Source organism: Xyrauchen texanus, chromosome 49 (assembly GCF_025860055.1).
Source record: "Xyrauchen texanus isolate HMW12.3.18 chromosome 49, RBS_HiC_50CHRs, whole genome shotgun sequence".
Classification (NCBI taxonomy): Eukaryota; Metazoa; Chordata; class Actinopteri; order Cypriniformes; family Catostomidae; genus Xyrauchen; species Xyrauchen texanus.
Window position 1 is genome coordinate 12,348,941 of NC_068324.1, and position 20,973 is coordinate 12,369,913.

Here is a 20,973-nt window from a genome sequence, read left to right on the forward strand (position 1 = left end):
ATGTCTATGATTTTTTCATTGGACAATAAAATGTCTCATGTAAGACACACAATCCCACTGTTTGTACTCACAGTATGCAATGTCAGAAAAATGAGAATCACACAGAGCCACTGAATACTCCATTTTATTTAAGATTTCATTGTTCCAGACCAGCAGAAAAGGGGCCAATTCTTCTCTTTTAGCTCTTTGTTTTCATATTAAATTATCTCAGCAGCATGTTAAACCCAAATGTTGGACAACATTGATTTTTTGCTGAAAAAATTAGTGATTGCATTTGATAAATACTGTTTAGTATGGCCACACGGATGAGAAAAAGGATCAGAAATCACTTGAAGGCCCTGGAATGGCTAGATGTTAGTGTGTGCCTGTCATTACTCCTTCAACACTCTCACTGGCTTAACATGTCTCCTTTTGTGTTACCATCACCATCCTTCCAAAGGTTCCTGACTCAATATTTGATCCATACTTTAAGTGAATAGCTTATTCTACAGGCGAGCCAATAAAGACCATATGAACGGTCTTGTTCTCCTCTCTTCATGGGAACGAAGTTACTATTGAAAACCTGTAGAGGCATGCCAGGTCTCACACACCAATCCTTCCAAAAAGATGCTTGATTTTTAACAAGTTGGCTTTTAGACAAGACCCTAAGTCCATCTGGACAGTGCTCCACCCTAAGATACAAAGGTAGGGTAGTATTCTGTCCCAAGGAGGACCAGGGTCCTGTGGCTCTGTTCCATATAACATCAAGCAGGATAGAAATAGTTCAATATGTAGAGTGTGTCTGTAACTAACCCCCCCCCCCCTCCTCTGAATGGTGGCAAGACCTACCATATGAGAAGTGTAGATATTCACAGTATTAAATTACAATCGGTACCTTGGATGGAGTGACGCCAACCAGACATGTTATTCGGTTAATCACATTCTTTTTAGCCATTATTAGTCACATGTGCTGTGCTCATGCCATTTCACATGTCTCTGATTTCTTGAAGGGATAGTTCACCCTAAAATTAAAATACAGTCATAATTTACTCACCTTCAAGTTGTTTCAAACCTGTACGAACACACAAGGCAGAATATTAAGGACTGAAAGCTGGAGTCACCTTTCACTTTGCATCTTTTTTGATACAATAAAGGGATTGACAAGGCTGTCAGTCCACAGGTTTGGAATAACATGAGGGAAGAGTAAATTATTACAGATTTTTCTCTGACATTTCAGTGTCAGACACCTTCCCCCCCAGAATCATGTGTGAACGTGTGTACATGTTTGTTAGGACCCTCAATGTCTCCCAGGAACCTTCAACATCATCATTACCCTGCACTGGTGGTGCAAGTCATACAGAGATTTATGTGTGCCTTCAAAATAAACTGGCAAGAGATAAACAAATCCTGATAGGTAAGGGATGGAGAGGTAAAGGGTAAAAAGACAAGAGCTTGTGTTACGTTATTAATGGAAGGGGTATATTTGCAGTTTCATGTTTTGATGCAGTTAAGTTTAGGTGGGGATGTCTTTAGTGACGGTCAATACCGGCACTTTGTAGGATGTCTGTGGCGGTCTGCGCTGGGGGTCTGAAAGCTGTCTGAAAGCCTGGAGGTGGGGAATGGAACTGATTGGGGTTGAGTGTGGGAGGGGGAAGGTAAGGTGCCCAGGCGGCTCTATGTAGGGAGAGGTGGGCCGCTGCATCCAGGAGGCCGGTGTGAGGGGGTTGGGGCAGTGTGCTGGAGCTGGCAGGGCCATCCATCTCTGTGAGGGCCTGCAACGACTTGAGCCAATGTGGTGGATTGTCATCCTGTAGACAGTCCAAACTGTTGCCTGTGGATGCTGGAATACCTAGAGTTTAAAAATGGGTATAAGTGAGACAAGAATGTGGCAGAAGCACACACAAGCACAGTAGTAGTTACAACAATAGTTGCATTGCAGGTCTGTTCTTACAGGGACAAAATAAATTGAAAAAGCTGGACAGGAAGATTAAATATTTTGGATCCTAACTCATTCAAATGAATTTAAATAAAAAAATAAAACATATTTTTGCTCTCAGTAGTCAGTAATTTACCACACAAAACATATTGTAGTCACACAAACCATGTTTTTATATTTTCTCCCCAATTTGGCATGCCCAATTCCTCAATGCTCACTAAGTCCACGTGGTGGCGCAGTTGCTTACCTCCATCCGGGTGGCGGAAAACAAATCTCAGTTGCCTCCACTTCGGAGACATTCAGCCCGTGCATCTTACCACATGGCTTGCTGGGCGCGTTACCGCAGAAACTCAGCACGTGTGTATGCTCAAGCTATTCCCCGCGATCTCGCCGCACAACTTACCACGCGCCCCATCGAGAGCAAGAACCACTAATTGCGACCACAAGGAGGCTACCCATGTGACTCTACCCACCCTAGCAACCGGGCCAATTTGGTTGCTTAGGAGGCCTGGCTAGAGTCATGCAGAACACCCTGGATTCGAACTTGCGACTCCAGTGGTGGTAGTCAGCGTCATTGCTCACTGAGCTAACCCGGCCCCTGGCACAAACAGTGTTTATGGTATCCTCGCTGCAAGTGAAGCTTTATTTAATGTATTTTGGGCCTTTTTGTATTTTTACCTTTTTTGAGGATGAGGTGATTTAAAGCAACCTCTCTATGTTGGCATCTTCGGAATTTGGCTATTTTCTACGTACTGATGAATTTGCACCAAAATGCTGTATTTTGATTGGACGTGTGGCCTTTGACTTCAATTAAAGATATGAGAAGCACTTCGTCCTCCAGTTGAAAAATTGATTAGCCTATTTAGTTTGCAAGCCCAACTACATATGATTATATGTTAACAAATGTTCATACTGTTCGGCATATTTGCAGTTCATGCTAATATAAATACATTTCAATGTTTAATTTTAGGGAAATTGTTTTGTACTTTTGTGCGATAAACAATTTTGTTACTGTGTTGTGTTGCCATTTGATGTTCAATGTAAAATCTGGGTCCTGAAGCAAAACCAGTTGAGAATCACTGGTTTTCCAAACCAGAAACAGCACCTGTGATAATGGCGGGGTCCATCCAACTGGCCGTACTTTCCCAGCTGAGGCTGTGTGAGACTCTAGCTGTGCCTACTGGCATCCCAATGTGATTAACACTGGAAGTTGAGGAAGAGGAGGAGGTAGAGTTTGGGAGGCCTCCAAAGTTGATGTTGATATTTGGCAGGAGTGCTCGCAGTCCATCCTGCCACTCTTTCACATTTATGTTTTCCAATGAGCCGTTGTTTTCTGGAGAGAAAGAACATGAAAGAGAAATTAGAATTGAACTTTTGGTACCTTTAAAGTCAACATAAAAAAACAGCAATTTGCAACGCATTTTAATACCGTAATGTGCTGCATTTCCAAGTAAAATGGGATATTCAACTTGGGAGTTGATTTTATCCATCTTGATTTGAATGCATTGGGAAAAGTGACAGTAATATACCAGATTGAAGCCAGGCAGTTAAAAATAAGTTAATGGTAATGTCAACCAGAAAGTCGTAATAGACGGTGCATTTTCTTTCTGTGGAAAAATGTGCACTGAGGAATCATGCCCAATCAGACCAGAAACGAAAACACTGACAGGTAGGCAGCTTAGCTTATTCTTTATATATTGTAAAGGTTCTTGGAAACTGAGGCAAGAAGATATACATATTTAAAATTAAAAAATGACCCTTTAAGGCAGATGAAAAATTACAATTAAAATGAAATGAACCAACTGGGAACGAGTTCAACAACTTGTTTGTATTTAGATCACTGGGATACAACTGTATCACTCTGCTAAGCCCAGGTGATTCAGTTTTACATACAAATACTCAAAAACAAACACAGGTGTTTCACAAAGAACTGGAGCACACAAGATGGATAAATCCACTAACCTGATATAGGAATCCCCCCAAGACCAGTACTGTGATGTCGGACCGGCATGCTCAGGTCTAAGAAATGGCTGTGTGCAGCTGTGTGGTTCAAGTGTGTGAGGTTATTGTGGGTGGGGAGGCCCATCCAGGGGTGCCGTGTGGCCGTGTGTTGAGGCAGGCTGAAGGAGTTATAGAGGCCTCTGTGCTGGAGGTGAGAAATGCGCTGTTGGCCATTGGGGAGGCTGGTCTGTTGGGTAGAGGGGTTGGGTGAGAGATGGGAGTGCTCCTGGACTGACAGCTCTTTCTCTATGAGGTCGGCCAAGGCCTTGCGTGTGACGTCAAAGGGGTCGAAGCCAAGGTCATCGTCTTGCTGCTGCTGCTTGACCGAAGAGCCAAAACCGAAGGCCGCCTGCCAGTCAGTGGAGGATGACACAGGTATGGTGTCTGCAACAGGAAGAGGGAAAAGGCAAGAGAGAAAACCAAGTTACAGAAGCTATAGGACATTATGAATAGCAAATGTTGTATAAATAAGGGATGCACAGATACAGAATTCTTTGGTGATTTAGATATCTGATAACCAATGAAGGCCGTTATTATAAATGTATAATGTTTTGCCAATTTTTAATAAAACCCAGATCTCAGAATAGCATTCTTATATTATATTCTTCTCACAACAAGACAGAGTGGTTATCAGAGTTACCTTAGACTTTGTCAGTTTGAATCAGTCTGGCCATTCTCTGTTGAGCTCTCAACACCGTTTCCATTCGCAGAAATGCAGCACACTGGATATTTTTAGTTTTTGGCACCATTTTGAGTACATTTTAGAGACTGTTGTGCGTTAAAATCCCAGGAGATCAGCAGTTACACAAATATTCAAACCAGCCCGTTTGGCACCAACAATCATCCAAGCAATTATATCTAAACAGCCAACCATGTGGCAGCAGTACAGTGCATAAAATCTTGCAGATATGGGTCAGGAGCTTCAGTTAATGTTCACATCATTCATCAGAATTGGGAAAAACTTTGATCTCAGTGATTTGGACCATGACATAATTGTTGGTGTCAGATGGGCTGGTTTGAGTATTTCTGTAACTGCTGATCTCCTGGAATTTTCATGCACTACCTCTTCCAGAGTATCAGCCGCTTTAGGTGGGTGTGTGCTACTCCAAAAAATAATACAGAGCAGGTGGCGCAGCTGTAAATACCTATAAAACTGAGATCTGGGAATCCCAAAATAATGAACCAAATTCTCAAAAGATCTCAACACTCCAATCTCATACAGGTCACTGAGTGTAGTAACCCCCTTCACAATCCACTCTTACCAGCAGAAAGGGGATTTATTAATACATAATTTAGGGTTAAGCCATATGCGGAGGCAACATTTAAATGTCTGAATTAAACACTCAGGACACTTTTGTACATATCGAGTGCAAATGCGAGATAACGGGGTGTAACTTAACTTCTCCAATTAGTTTGATAGAAAGGCTTTGCAATGGCAAAATAGGGGCAAGAAACTCCTGTTCAATATAAAACCAGGGAGGTGTCTCAGTTGGAAACGACCAATAGGCCAAATTATTATAGACAGAATGCATAATAATAAAACTAAATCTTAGGCAGGCCTAGCCCACCTTTGTTAATCGGCCTATGTAACTTATTGAAATGTAATCTGGAACGCTTACATTCCAAATAAAGGACTCTGCTATGCTATCAAATTGCTTGAAATAAGAGAGGGGGACATCTACAGGGAGAGATTATAGCAGATAGTTTAATTTTGGATACAATAAATTTTAATAACATTTACCTTCCCAATCATACATAAATGTAATGAAGCCCACGTCACTCGAAAACTTTTATTAAGGGGTCAAAATTAACTAACTAAATCAGACAAATTTTCCCGGAATCAAATGCCCAAATACTTAATGCCCTGTTTAGGCCACTAGAAGGTGCATGACTGGAAAGCTGTTATTGGGCAGTACGGAGACAACCAGACATGTCAGAGCCAAAGCTTCAAATTTAGACCAATTGACTTTGTATCCCGAGAATTAGAATAGGAATTACTAATTCTATGGAGGCAAGGCATAGATCTAGTAGGGTCAGAGACGAATGATAAAATGTCATCTACGTAAGGCAAAAGCTTATGCGCCATACCTCCTGCCACCACCCCTGGAAAATCATCTTTCCTACTTATTGCAGCTCCTAATGGTTCCAGGGCAAGACAGAACAATAATGGGGAAAGAGGGCAACCCTGCCGAATGCCCCTATCCAGAGTAAAATAATCTGAAATTAATCAATTTGTGTGTACCGCCGCTACCGGGTGTTTATAAAGTAACTTATTCCATCTAATAAGTATTCCCAAACCTGTATATTTCCAAAATCGTTTAAAGATAATCCCATTCTACCATATCAAAAGCCTTTTCGGCATCAAGTGAGATGGCAGCGACTGGATTCTGATCATTTTTCCACTGACCACAATATTGATGATACGCCTAACGTTAACAGAAGAGCTACGGCCCTGAATAAACCCCACCTGATCTTTATATATAAGAGATGTCATAACATAATTTAATCGGTTAGCCAGACTTTTTGACAATATTTTTACATCTAGCTGGATCACGGAATTGTATGGAAACTCTTACACTCACTTGATTCTTTGTTCTTTTTAAGGATCAGACTGATCCGGGCTTGTGTCATGGTTGGCGGAAGCTTTCCATTTGATGGCAAAACCATCTGGCCCCGGAGCTTTACCTGTAGGCAAGGCATTAATTACCTCACCAAGCTCTTCCAAATAATTAAGATAATTTTTTACTCAGTCGTCAGTTTAGGGAGTTCTAATGGTTCCACAAAGTTACTAATATCTTCATCAGTAGACGAAGACGTGGAACTATAAAGATCAAGATAAAATTCTTTAAAAGCATTATTAATATCAACGGCTGAGCTAAATATTTCCCCAGCAGCACATTTCACTGAGTGAATGGTAAAAAAAAGACAATCTCTGCTTTATTGATCTAGCCAAAAGCTTCCCTGCTTTGTCCCATGACTCAAAGTATTACTGTCTTGCCCTGAGTAACCAAAACTCCACCTTCCCGACAAAATAGTATTATATATGTATTTCAATCGGGTCAATTCTCTAAAGCCATCAGATGACATTTGGTGCTTCAGCTCTGCCTCTGCACTTTTAACATTCCCTTCTAACTCCAAGAGTTCTCTTGCTTTGGATTTTTTGGTGAATGATGCACACTATATGATCCGGCCCCTAAGAATCACCTTATGTGCCTCCCAAGCCACGCCCACGGTGGATACTGAGGACCAGTTGGTCTCCATATAAACATTAATTTCAGACTTTTGATTTTGCAAAAGGGATACATTAAAGCCCCAACTACACGATTTATTTTTCTACATATGTGGCAACACCTCTAAACTCACCAGGGTGTGATCTGAGACTAAGATGTTTCCAACTGAGCAATCAACAACAGATGAAATGAAGGACTTAGGTATCAAAAATATATATTCTAGAATAAATCTTATGGACTGATGAAAAAAAGTTATAGTCCCTACCAAATGTGTTCATTTGGAGTCTCCAAATATTTGTAAGGCCAATATTTTTTACACATTCTGTGAAGCGTCAATGTTGCTCTAGGGGGCTTGCACACTTTTGCTTCACTATGATCAAGGACCGAGTCCATCAAAAGATTAAAGTCTCCTACCAATATTATATCATGAGGGGTGCCAGCGGCTTGCAACATCCCTTCAAGATCTATAAAAAAAGCCCACATCATCAGCGTTAGGTGTATAGATATTAACCAAAATCAACTTTTGCCACTGAATTTCTGCTAAAACAATAATAACTCTTCCTAATTTATCTTTTATCTGTTTGAGACTTATATAAATGCTTACTTATCAATGTAATGACTCCCCCTGCTCTTACTTGAGCCAGCACTATAGAAAACATGTCCACCCCATATCTTCCCAAATTTTTCTTCTGTTTGCTAGCGGAACCAGCAAAAAAAAAAAAAAAAGTTCTGTTTCCTCACACAGTCTGTGGGCACTGTGTGAAGGGGACACCACTCAAAGGGTCATTCCAAACTAAAGTAAGAAAATTATGTTTGTCACAAAGGGCCATACCGCAAGACTGTAAGCGAAGAGTAGATTCATACAGCGTTACCATGCTCCCTTTAGAATGCCCACATCAAGAGCTCTGTCCTTTGCATTTCCGCATTCACCAATAACGCTCGCACCCCGTGATAAATGCAGAATGTGTATGTGTTGTTGCACGACTCAATAATGTGAATTTCCAATGTGTTTACACACGAGATCTCACTAAAAGCTTCAGCTCCATACTGGAAAAAAAATTATATGGACTCCATTTGAAACACTGAGTATGCATTTATTTCTGATTCAAGAAAATCTCTAGGTTTTCTCACACACTTGAGTCCACCATCTTCGCTGATGTTTTTTCCCATCTGTGTGGAAGCAACATCAGAAGTGCGTGGCTTAGATGGAACAGTGCTCATTATATATAGAATCGAGAGCTTGTGAATCAATTTGGGAAATTCTCTACTGATCCCCAGCCCTATTTGGCTCCAACAGAACTTGCAAATAAACTACATGTGCCTACCTGAGGTGAAAAGGCTCTGTGGTTCTGGAGTCATGGGCCAGTCTGAGGCTCCCTGTGGTGAACTGGAGAAAGGGGGCAGGCCACTGGGGATGGGGTTGGGATGCCTGAAATTGCTGTTGTCTGAGAAAAGTGACTGAGACTCTGCTGCTGCCCCCTCGAAAGGCGAGCGTGCTGTGAGCTCAGCCACACTGATGGGCATGACGAGACTGGGTTTGGTAAGGCCAGGTGGAGGAGATGGGGAATCGCTACTGGATGTCTGCCAAACCAGAAAGATACAGAAAGATGGAGCAAAACCAAAAAATACCACCTATTCTCGGAGATTGATGTACTTTTTTTTTGCAATTCTTACCTGTGATATAGATTCCCCATTTCCTATACTTATGGGTTCTGATGGTTTGTCAGTTGGACTGAAATGAAAGCACAGTGTAAGATAAGCATACAATGAAACGCTCATTCAACCACAAAGAAAGAAATTGGTGACATCTGATACAAGTCAATGGATATTGTCGTATTTTATAGAAATCATTGGAGAGGCCTCTGCAGCACTGCACCTGTTTGGCTCTAAGGCTGAGGGGAAGGGTGGGAGGCCTGTGCTCAGATCTGTGACCTGTTCAGGGTCTTGTTCATCTGTAGTCATGTGATCAGAGTCTGTTAGGCAGTCTAAAAGAGGAGAGGACTTGCGATGCTCTGTGGGTAAACCGTTTACCATTTTTCCATAGCCCTGTAATGATGGCCACCCTTCTTTATTGGTGCTATTGGGTCTGGGAATAAAATAATGTTGTAAGTTAAAAATGGGTATCATAACTATCACAAGAGCTAATTATAATGTTTTTTTTTTTTTTAAGAATAATCAAATAGTGTCAATATTCACGACTGATATTTATAAATCTGGTATTAATGTGGTTTTCTGACTGGGTCTGTGCAACAAATTGGAAAATTGGATTAAAAAAACACCTCTGAGTTGAGTTCGGTTTGCTTTTTGACTTCTCTCCACATGTTGAGATCTGTAAAAAGTTGGGGTTTAATTTATAAAGGTCTTGGAGAAGTTTTTGCTCATACTCTTGATGTTTCCCTGCCTAAAAAAAAAACAAAAAAAAGAGCATATGTGTAATATCCAGATGGAAAAACAGGGACTGCACACCTAATACTGTAAATGCATTTCATTTATTACACTTATGTGGCAAGGATTACAACAAATGTCAAGAAAAGAACAGGTAAAAGCTGTGAATGAATTTTTTTGAAGTCTAAACATGAGGGCTCACCTGCATCTCTTCTTTTGTAAAACTAGCTGCTTCATCCCCCAATTCGTGTAAATACATGCAGTCTGGTTTAGGACACTGCATGCTTTTGAGAAAATAACTGCAGTACTTTGTTGTACCTAAAGAAGCCTTTGAGCAAAAAAAGCAACAGACATAACACTTCCAATAACAAACAACTTCAAAGTTATAGTAGACACAATAAATATTAAATCAACAAAATAATACACTTAAGTGTCATGACATTTCTAAGAGACCCTCAAACACAACTTTATAAACAAATGACAGTTCTGTGATGATTTGTGCTTACCTTCAGTGTTCTACCATCCACTATGACATTGTTTACGCACTGTATTGCTCTAAGGGCGTCCTCTGAACGAATGTAAGTTACATAGGCACTGGCACTAGGACCCTGTGGAATTAAAGATGAAAAACGTGGTGGTAGCCAGGCTTTTATACCAGGTGCTGCTTACATTATAAAGCATATACTGTAAAGTTTCAAAACTGAGACAACAAGTGATTTTTCTTACCTGCGAACCTGCATATGACGTGCTGTTATTAATGACAACTTTATGGATTTTGCCGAACTTTCCAAAATATTCTGGACGCTTTAGAATCTAGAAAATGTGCAAAGAAAAGGAAAATTCTTCAAGCAATTTATTGCTGTAACCAATCTTTCTAAAATTCAATGATAACATAATGATGTAATGTTGCTGCCTTGATTTAGAGTCTAAAAACTGAGGTTTTACCATATTGATTGGACATTGTAAATAGTTGTAATAGTTCCAGTCAGTACAGTACAGCTATGAAACCCCTGTTCACCTAGTTATTACCATAGAGGCCAAATGTTAAGCTTAGTTTACAAGTCAGTGACTTCATCATCAAGTGGAAAGATGGCACGTAATTAATTTACTTGATAACATTAATTCAAATTTGTGTCCTTGATATTTTGATTATGTAGTAACCATTAAAAAAATAAAAAAGCAATGAGGCACCAAACAACATCCTATAGCCATGACTATATTCATAATTTAGCACAGCCCCTCATACCTTATTGCTGAAGTGAACGTGAGCCACAAAACAGACACTATGCTGAATTTAGTTGGTTCATCTTAACATACAATCAAACTGTGAAGAGATTGTGCAACTCTGAGGGAGGAATGTGTGATAATTTTCAGCAAAATGTAAATGACCCAGTTAATGAAAACTCTCTATTTATGTAATAATCTAATTTACCACCAATAGGGAGTGTTACATTTCTTGCTGATTTAATATAGCCAAAGTAGGCAGCTGACTTTGCATGACCGATGATTTAAATATACTGAAGTTTATTCTAGTGGTTCATATCGATCCCAATGTCTATTCAAATGGATCATAATACAAACAATTGAAAAAATTCTTCCATTTCCATTTAATACATTTAAAAATTAACTTCCTACACTTCATGAAGGCACTAGAAGAGACTACAAATCTAAGGTGTACTAAGTGTTCATAGATCTTATTCAAGATGAAGGAATGCCATATGTAATTGTTTGTAAATGAAAATGAGGCTGTGAGGGATAGATGTAGTTAGTTCATAAGTTGTACTGTTTAACACTTTGGGCTTGATCGTTAAGCTGAAAAAAACTAAAAATACATCATCCCAAAACAATTCAGAAAACATGGGTTGTGACATTTTGACTTGATCCACAATACTTAATACAACCCATTAAACCGATATCATAAATCCCTCACAGCCTTGGTTTCAATCGTGGAAAATTAAATATGGCATCTATATTGGTGTTATTTTAACCTGATATTTACCTTAAGTTTACAGTAATATTCATATAGATTACATTTTAATAATTAACACTGTTCCTGTAGCATAACTAGTAGAGCATGTAGCTTGCAATGGCAAGGTCTTGTGGTTTGATTCCCAGGGAACACTCTGATCATATACAGCATATATACCAATCATATACACTGGTGGCCAAAAGTTTGGAATAATATACAGATTTTTAGTGAGGTACTTTAACTCACCAAAGTGGCATTCAACTGATCACAAAGTATAGTCAGGACATTACTGATGAAAAAAAACAGCACCATCACTATTTGAAAAAAGTACTTTGATCAAATCTAGACAGGCCCCATTTCCAGTAGCCATCACTCCAACACCTTATCCTTGAGTAATCACGCTAAATTGCTAATTTGGTACAAGAAAATCACTTGCCATTATATCAAACACAGTTGAAAGCAACTTGGTTCATTAAATGAAGCTTAACATTGTCTTTGTGTTTGTTTTTGAGTTGCCACAGTATGCAATAGACTGGCATGTCTTAAAGCTAACAAATGGCAAAAAAGAAACAGCTTTCTCTAGAAACCTGTCAGTCAATCATTGCTTTGAGGAATGAAGGCTACACAATGCTTGAAATTGTCAAACAACTGAACAAAAAAAGTGTACACTACAGTCTTCAAAGACATAGGACATCTGGCTCCAACAAGGACAGAAAGAAAATAAGTACATCAGAGTCATAGTTTGAGAAATAGATGCCTCACATGTCCTCAGCTGACAGCTTCATTGAATTCTACCCACTTAACACCAGTTTCATGTACAACAGTAAAGAGAAGACTCAGGGGTGCAGGCCTTATGGAAAGAATTGCAAAGAAAAAGCCACTTTTGAAACAGAAAAACAAAAATAAATGGTTAGAGTGGGCAAAGAAACAGACATTGGACAAAAGATAATTGGGAAAGAGTGTTATGGATCTTAACCCCATTGTGTTTTTGTGGGATCAGCTAGACTGTAAGGTGCATGAGAAGTGCCCAACAAGACAGCCACATCTATGGCAAGTGCTCCAGGAAGCGTGGGGTGAAATGTCACCTGAGTATCTGGACAAACTGGCAGCTAGAATGCCAAGGATCTGCAAAGCTGTCATTGCTGCACATGGAGGATATTTTGAAGAGAACACTTTGAAGTAGTTTATGAAGTTCTGAATTATTTTTTCAAATTGTAATAGTAATTTTTCACGTTATTAATGTCCTGACTATATATTGTGATCGGATGAATGACACTTTAGTGAATAAAAGTACCAATTTCTTTCCATAACAGCAAAACCTGTAAATTATTCCAAACATCTGGCCACCAGTATATTATATACCATGAATGAACTGTAACTCACTTTAGTTAGAAGCATCTGCCAAATGCATAAATGTAAGTGTAAAATGTATTACTTAAACTAGTCATTATATAAAAAAGCCAAACTAACAATGACAGTCTATGTCAAATGGGAGAAATCACCTCTGCATCTGCGAGCCTTTGAGACAGGCCCACTACAAACACAAGGTTCCGCTGCACCACGCGAACGCTGGCCAGGTGCTTGCGGTTCTCCGTCACCTTCTGTTTCTTTTCATTCTGCTTCTGTTTTTTCTCGTTTTTTATCCTCTGGATTTCCTCTTGTGACAGTGGCTTGTATACTGCCGGATCCTCCGGGTAAGGCTACAGAACACAGAGTCAGTTACCTCGCTTAAATTCCTGTCCTGAGAGGTAGCATGCTTAAAGAACTCTGTAAATAGGTCAAATTATCATGCTGACACTGTGAGAGTGAATGAAATGAAAACAATTTGGTTAACACTTGGGAAGTGTAGTTTTCAAGTAAGTAGTGAAAGCCTAAGCATTGTATAACCAGGCTTGAGAGTAGTGATATTGATCAGTCAGGCTGTTTAATCAGTCAATATTTCAGTGACATCAGTCAATGATAGTACTCAGCTGCCAAATCAAAATAAGTGGTTATTGCGTCATTAAATTGTATTATATTATAACGTATACTATATTAGCATTTGATCAGAAATCAGCCACCCTGCTCTTTAAATATCAGTATCCACCATTTAGAAATGCATATCGGCAAATAGTTACTTGTTACGATACAGAACAAGGTCAGTTTCTCAATCAGAGTTATGTTGCTAATGGTGACCCAATGGCTTAAAAACATAAGATACATGCCCATACGGAATTTGTGTATGCAAATTTCCTCAAATTTGGGACATTAATGGTTCACAAATGTCCAAAAGTCCAGTTATGTTGATTCCCATTGCGAGGGACCCCCTTCCTAAAAAATTACGGCAGCTGTATATATTATATTATTACGCTTTTCACAAAAAATATCTTCCCAAAACAAGTTTACAGAGAATATTGTCTTGCAACTCCAATGAGAAATGTAAAAGGCTGTAGAGAGTGGTGAGGAGAAACTATGGCTGTATGGAATTAAAAACTCACAAATAATCTTGTGATTTTCAGCAAGTCTTTAGAAATCATATGGAAAAAGTAATAATGTCAAATAAGTACAGTATATGTTAACTTTTTTTAAATCTATTTTTAAACATTATTTTACTCTATTTTTCCCTGATAATTTTCACAGACCCCTTAGTAGGACTGCAACTAACAATTATTTTGATAATCGTTTATTCTAACGGTTATTAGAATGATACGATTATTATATGACTATTCTGCGATTATTGCAACAATTAATCATTAGCACTTAACCGATTATTCTGCTTGTGTCCAGACTTAAAAGGTTGAACAAAACATGCTTACTAACAATAAAGGAGGACAAAATCATCTTTTAGAAATACCTCTAAATGACATTCACAGAATTAAAGGGAAGCAAATACTTTTTATTAACTTTAATTCAGTAAAGAAATCCACAGCAAAAAATCCTCTTGTTATCAAGTGTTTTTGTCTTGTTTTCCAATTAAAATTGTCTAAAAATCCTTAAACAAGATGCATTTAATTGAGAAGCAACATATTTAGATATTTAGACTTACTTTAAGAGAATGTATCTTAAATATAAGTGTATTTTGTATTCAAGGGTATTTTCTACTTGGTTATACTTCTGCGAGTGCAGTAAAGACAAAATATACTCATATTCAAGATCTATTCAAGTCTAAATATTGTATATGTGGCTTCTCAGGTGAATGCATCTTTTTTAAAGGATTTTTTGATATTTTAAAATATTTGTATTTTTAATATTATATTCAACATTCTCAAAAAAAAAAAATTCTTCTGCAGTATAGTAAATTATAGTTATACAAGTAAATGTACATTGTTTTAAAGTTTTAGGTATTTATATTGGAAAACAAGCCAAAACAAAAACGTATTTTGTTGCCGTGTATAATGGGGCGAAGACTACCCTCACTCACCTTTCTGTTCACTTCAATCCATCTTTAACTCACACTCAGAAAAAAAAAAACTCTCTTATTAATAGAGCATGCATTGCTAATTTTCTTCACAATAAGAAATGCACAGTGACATTACGATTCAATTAGTCACAAGCCATTGCGTTATAATCTAGCTCCATTAAGTGTGTGTGCTCGAGGGACAAGCGTCCCCGCAACAAAGTGTGCCTCAGCTGGATGCAGTTTCAATCTCTCCCCCTTAGATCGGGACATTAACGCAACTCTAGAAGAGGCGCTGACCGCACAGAGAAATGCCAAATTCGGAGCTTGTAGTTATTTATATGACCTGCTTCCATATTATTTTTTAACATTATTAAAGCTATAACGCATTAAATATAACTGCATTTAAGATGTAACACCGGGGTGTTTCCTTTAAAGAGCTCTGCCTCTGCTTATTCCATAATGTGAGTGCTTCTCTATTTACTTATTTGGTATTTTTGTATAATTTCCTCATACTTAGCGATCTACATCACCTGATTTGGAAAGTTTAGAGTGCATCTGGACTGTGAGCTGTGTAATTTAAACCCCTGACTCTACCCTCCCTAGCATCCGGACCAATTTGGTTGCTGAGGAGACCCGGCTCGGGTCCTCAGCAACCAAATTGGTCTGGTTGCTAGGGAGGGTAGAGTCACACAGGGTAACCTCCTCCTGATCGCTATAATGTGGTTCTCGGTCTGGTTGGGGCACGTGGCGAGTTGTGCATGGATGCTACAGTGGATGGAGTGAAGCTAGGCCGCAGTGGATAACTTAATAGATCCAGACAAAAAACAAGCATCATGTCATTGACCCATTTGCAAGTAGCTGAATAACAACACATCAAGTCACAATCACCCTTAAGCTCAAAGAAACTTTAAAGGTTTCTACCTTTCTGCAGGCAGGGCAGAGGCCGTTCTCGTCTGTACGAATGCGGTGCCAGCAGAAACGGCAGATTTGGTAGCCACAGGTGCAGGGGAAAAAGTTGACATCATCAATCTCCAGAGGTTCCATGCACAGTGGGCACTCCATTGGATCTTCTTTCAGCTCCGGACTGCGGGACATGCTATCACACAGCAGGTTCAGGAGAGACTCAGGCTGGTTGGCCAAGAGGCTGATGCAGAGTTAGAGGAAAGACAGAAATTATGTTGGAATGAGGTTCAATGGAGAGGTGAGATTTGTTTTCTAAGGCAAGCTTTTAAGCATGTGACAGCCCAGATGATCACAATGCTTTAAGAGAAGTAATTGGCTAGAGAAGATGTACTACACAGGGACTGAAGCTATTGTCCACAAATGCCTTTGGTTATGCATTAATTTATTTACAAATTACAAACAGTCTGCTCAGAACACATTCTACTGCCATGACAAATGAATGTGGTAAGATGTCGTATTAAGAAGGTTTATACTATTATGTTACTAGAGGGTCCATTAAACCTATTTTGATATGATAACAGTCAATTGTAGCATTGCTTTACATACTATGTATTGGATTTACAAAAAAATGAGCACTGGGCCACATAAATTTGATTAAATTTTAGGGGGGGGGTTACAAAATATTCTACAATGATTATAATGTATGTACGTTGAATTTGGGCTTTCATGGTGTTAATTGCACCTGTCATTTAAGTTCATTTTCATATCCAGGATCGTTATCGGCTGCGATACTGACAGGATTGTGTAATGGTGAATCGGTCCGACAAGATTTTTATAAATATACAAAACGTAACATATATAACATATGCTTATAAGATTAAAAATGCAATATCTAGATTGAAATACAGTACTGTGCAAACATTTTAGGCACTTGTGAAAAATGTTGCATAGTGAGGATGTCTTCAAACCAAATGAAATAAATAGTTTTCATTTATCTTAATGTCATACAAAGTCCAGTAAATATTAAAAAGCTAAAATTAATATTCGGTGTGAGCACCTTTGCCTTTAGAACAGCACCAATTCTCCTAGTTACACCTGGACACTTCGTTTTCTTTGGATGTTAGCAGATAGGATGTTCCAAGCTTCTTGGAGAATTCACAACAGTTTTTCTATCTATTTAGGCTGTCTCAATTGCTTCATTCTCTATATGTAATCTCAGACTGACACGATGTTCAGTGGGGGGCTCTGTGGAGGCCATGACATCTGTTATAGAGCTCCCTGTTCTTCTATTCAAATCTTTTCTATTTGCAAAAGTAATGTTTGGGAGTCTAACATTTATATTTCCTGTTGACACACTAAAGCTGAAGATATAAATAACCACCTTAAGACAAATGCTTTTGTGAAACATCTTTTGTGCCTAAGACTTTTGCACAGTACCGTATGTCTACTTCAAATAAATTATTATTAACACGCAAGGTTTAACCAAGGTTATATACAGAACTAGTGGTCGACTGATATATCGCCAAGGCCAATAAACCTGCCGATATTCAGAATTTTTATGCCAGTTTGACTGATTTGTTTCTTGAGGGCACTGAGAATTGTCTGCTTGCATGTGAAGTGATTGAGACATGTAAACGACCAGTTACAGTTTGTTTTGTTATACGTGCCATTGTGTAACTACAATAATGCACTGTGCAACACAGTCTCATTTAAACGGTCCGCATATCACAGCCGCAGCAAATGCGTTCAAGCTAAAATGTTAAAGTGCTCACCTGTTTCATTCTCCCTCTATCTACTCAACAGTCCGCTGTAACTTTTAACTGTCTTGTCTAATGAAAAAAAGCAAATATCAATAAAACTAATATCATATACCATCTGCAAAAATGCACATATCTTGTTTAAACCGATGTAATAAACCAACACCACACATCTTGAGCAGATCCAACATCTTGTGGAATGCTCATTTATTTTACTCTACAGCATGTATTCTAACAGTCTCTCATCAGCAGTTCCCAGTCACTTTTAACTATCTTTTCTAATGATATAAGCCAAATATCAACAACATTTCTATTATATACCATCTGCAAATATGCAGATATCTAGTTTGAACACATGTAATTCACGAACCTCATGAAAATCCATCAAAGTCCCATCGACTGCTCATTAAATTCCTCTGAAGTGTGTATTCTATCAGCCAGAATCAACATTTCAGGATCAGGATCAAAAGATCCTCTTTCATGATTCACAAATCATGACAGTCAGTCAATGACAATCCAAGCAGGTGATTCAGGCTATTTAAACTGCCAGGAGAAGATTGCTGCTTGCTTGATCCGCACAAGCGCAACTTCAAAATTACAACCATTTCACATGTGCTATAAGTAAATGTCTTATTCATTATGCACTGTGTGTGCAATTGGTTTGATTTGGTATTTTATGAGAAAATGAGATTGTAAATATGCACATGAAATCCATGGTGGCTGGACTATTTCCTCATGGGCAAATTAATTATAAAAATTTGATGACTAAAGAGAAATCAGAAGAAAATGCTATATATATATATATATATATATATATATATATATATATTTTTTTTTTTTTTACAAAGTTAAAGTTTAGTGTGAAACTGAGTAAATATATTGCTAAATAAAAGTTTATAGTGATACAAATGTTTTTAACAATTTTATGTTTTTGTTATTTACTTATTAAATTGTGTGATATATCAGCATTGTTTCGGAAACACAGCTTTTTGAATATTGGCATCGACCATTAAAAAACCCATATCGGTCGATCACTATTCAGAACAAGACTATATGATTTTTTTTTTTTTTTTTATTATTCAGTTTCAGGTTTATCTTACGCTGGCATAGCCTCAATATCATAACAACGCATTTTTTAAAAATATGTCGCTGATACTTTATTAAAAATGTACACTAGAAAGTGTAGAAAAAAAAAGGGTAAAAAATATATCAGCATTATGTTTTTCCCCCTTCGACGGCGTAAATAAATCTCTCTCAATCTTTCACATTTGTCCAGACAAAAACACAGACAAATTCTGCCATACGCCAATATTTATATACGTACACTTCGGCAGAGCCGGTTTCTGCTTCAAAAATACATTAATCAAACAAACAGATCACTCAAACATTATTTTAACGTCTCTGAATGTTTGTTAAAAGTGTATTTGTTTAAATGTTACATCATTTAGGACTAACGCCGTGTCAGATGCGCTGAAAGCCGGTCAGGTGCCTCTAGAGCTGGGACAGACTTCAGATGACGTGCGGCACACACAACACAACGTCTAAAGCATCACTTTAACCTAGCCCACAACAATTAGCACACAACCTTGTGCTGGTGTGTATTTCGAAATGATTGTAAGAATAAAACGACAGCTTTCCCTCAAAAACTCAATTGTTGATGACTGTTTTATGAGCGGTTCAATTCTGCGGCCTACACGCGACTCAAGCCTGCGACTCTCCAAGTGATCGGCCCGGCAAACAGCGGAGGAACTGCCGCTTGCCCACCTATGACTTCACCCTCCACTCAAACACAAGTATTGATGCCTTCTGCATAGAGTGTGTCTAGTCTCAGACACATATACAAACCTAATTCTGATGAAGCAATTATATACAGATGCACTAACCTCAATCAAAGCAGTTGTTTTGTAGGGTACTCACTTCAACTAGCTGGACCTGTATTGCAGGGATTCAACTCCAAGGAATATTCTCTCTAGTTTAGGAGGGGGTTTTGCCTTTAAACTGATCAGATGTACCTATCTGATAGTTTGAAATGTGCACTATTCCACAGCCCAGATGTTCAGAATTGATGAGATGTTTTTCCTACTCAGTTTTACTGCTTATTTAGGTAGCAGATTCTTACCACCATCTTACATTGAAATGAGAAGAGAATACAGTAACCAGTCACCTCTCATTGAGTTTGCGCAAGATGCGAAGAGCGATGCATTGTGGGGGATGTAGTTTATTTCGCATGTACATTTTTTTTAGAAAGAAACAGTCACCACAGTGGGCAACAAAAAGGGTTTCTTTAGTTCTCCGCAGGTAATTGCTCCTACAGGGCTATAAATTCATCAACAAGTGGGCCAGAGAGAAAACATCTTTGGGGCATGCGGGCCAAGCCAGGATATTTTGTGATATAAAATATAATGACATAATGGGCCTATAATATTTGTTCACTATAAAAATAATACATCTGTGTTTATATCATAAATTTTCTTTATCAAGAGAACAATTTTCCAGCAACAAATTCTGAAAAAAAAAAACTTAAACTAAAAAATGCTTTTAAAATTTGTCCATAAAAAGAGTAAATTAGAGTGATGCTAAACATGTATTGAACAAGGACACTAAAGTTTGTTATAGATACAATGATTTAAACTTTTGACTTTTCAAATATTTTACGTCTGAAAAATGCTTTTTAAGAAAATAGGTGGTTTATTCAATTTAAGAGAATAATTTAACACTTAAAAATAGGAGATTGCTTTTATTTTATCCATTTAAATTAAAAAAATTAAATATCTTTAAAATTATTTTTTACAATAACTTTTAAGGAAAACTGTATATTGGGGGATGTAACGGGTCACCTTTTAATTTTTAATAATTCTTTTAATAGTCCTGAGGTGTAACAAATTACATTTTAGAAAAATATTCCTTGAAGCGGGTTTCGCCCAGGGCACATAAACAGTCATACCTGTTTTTTTACTTTCGTTGTTGCAAATGAACAATGCCATCCTCATGCTCTCCAAACACTAGCACACCCTGAGTAACCACCACACGGTGCAGATGCTCCAGCAGGGGGCGGGAGAGAGCTGGGACAGTCCAAGACATCCTCAGTTAATTTGGGAAGCTCTAAAACAAAAGCATGCTTTGATTACATTTGAAATTGAACACTTGCATTTTGCAGATGCTTTTATTCAAATAGATTTACATTACATTCAAGATATACATTGTATCAGTATGTGTGTTAGTGATGGGTGATACCACTTATTTTGTTTGCGATCCAATAACAAGTACTATCAGGGCCAATATCTACTGATTTCTGAGGATAACCTGGGCATTTATAGACATTTAACCTTATATTATGTTCTGGGCATTTTGACCTGGATAAGATTTTTACGATTTTCATTCTTTCTTTAAAGCAACTGGAATAAAATTAAGTAACTTTGATCACATTTGGTATC

The 20,973-nt window shown here is 38.1% G+C and overlaps 1 protein-coding gene across 2 annotated transcripts; it reads right to left on the bottom strand.

Annotated features, from left to right (window-relative positions):
* Positions 1 to 114: 114 nt before the first annotated feature.
* Positions 115 to 19,670, bottom strand: LOC127640343 (CCR4-NOT transcription complex subunit 4-like). Of its 2 annotated transcripts, none has more exons than XM_052122839.1 (13): positions 19,457 to 19,670; positions 15,801 to 16,023; positions 13,003 to 13,200; positions 10,258 to 10,344; positions 10,038 to 10,139; positions 9,734 to 9,859; positions 9,426 to 9,547; positions 9,023 to 9,232; positions 8,821 to 8,878; positions 8,472 to 8,727; positions 3,878 to 4,300; positions 3,021 to 3,248; positions 115 to 1,828 (listed from the first exon to the last, which is right to left on the bottom strand). In XM_052122839.1, exons 2-13 carry the CDS (start codon positions 15,972 to 15,974, stop codon positions 1,509 to 1,511), a joined length of 2,304 nt encoding a protein of 767 aa, XP_051978799.1. In that variant the 5' UTR covers positions 15,975 to 16,023; positions 19,457 to 19,670; the 3' UTR covers positions 115 to 1,508. The 2 variants fall into 2 exon arrangements, with proteins under 2 accessions (XP_051978799.1, XP_051978800.1); XM_052122840.1 differs by having other exon boundaries at positions 19,423 to 19,460.
* Between the last annotated feature and the right edge of the window lie 1,303 nt (positions 19,671 to 20,973).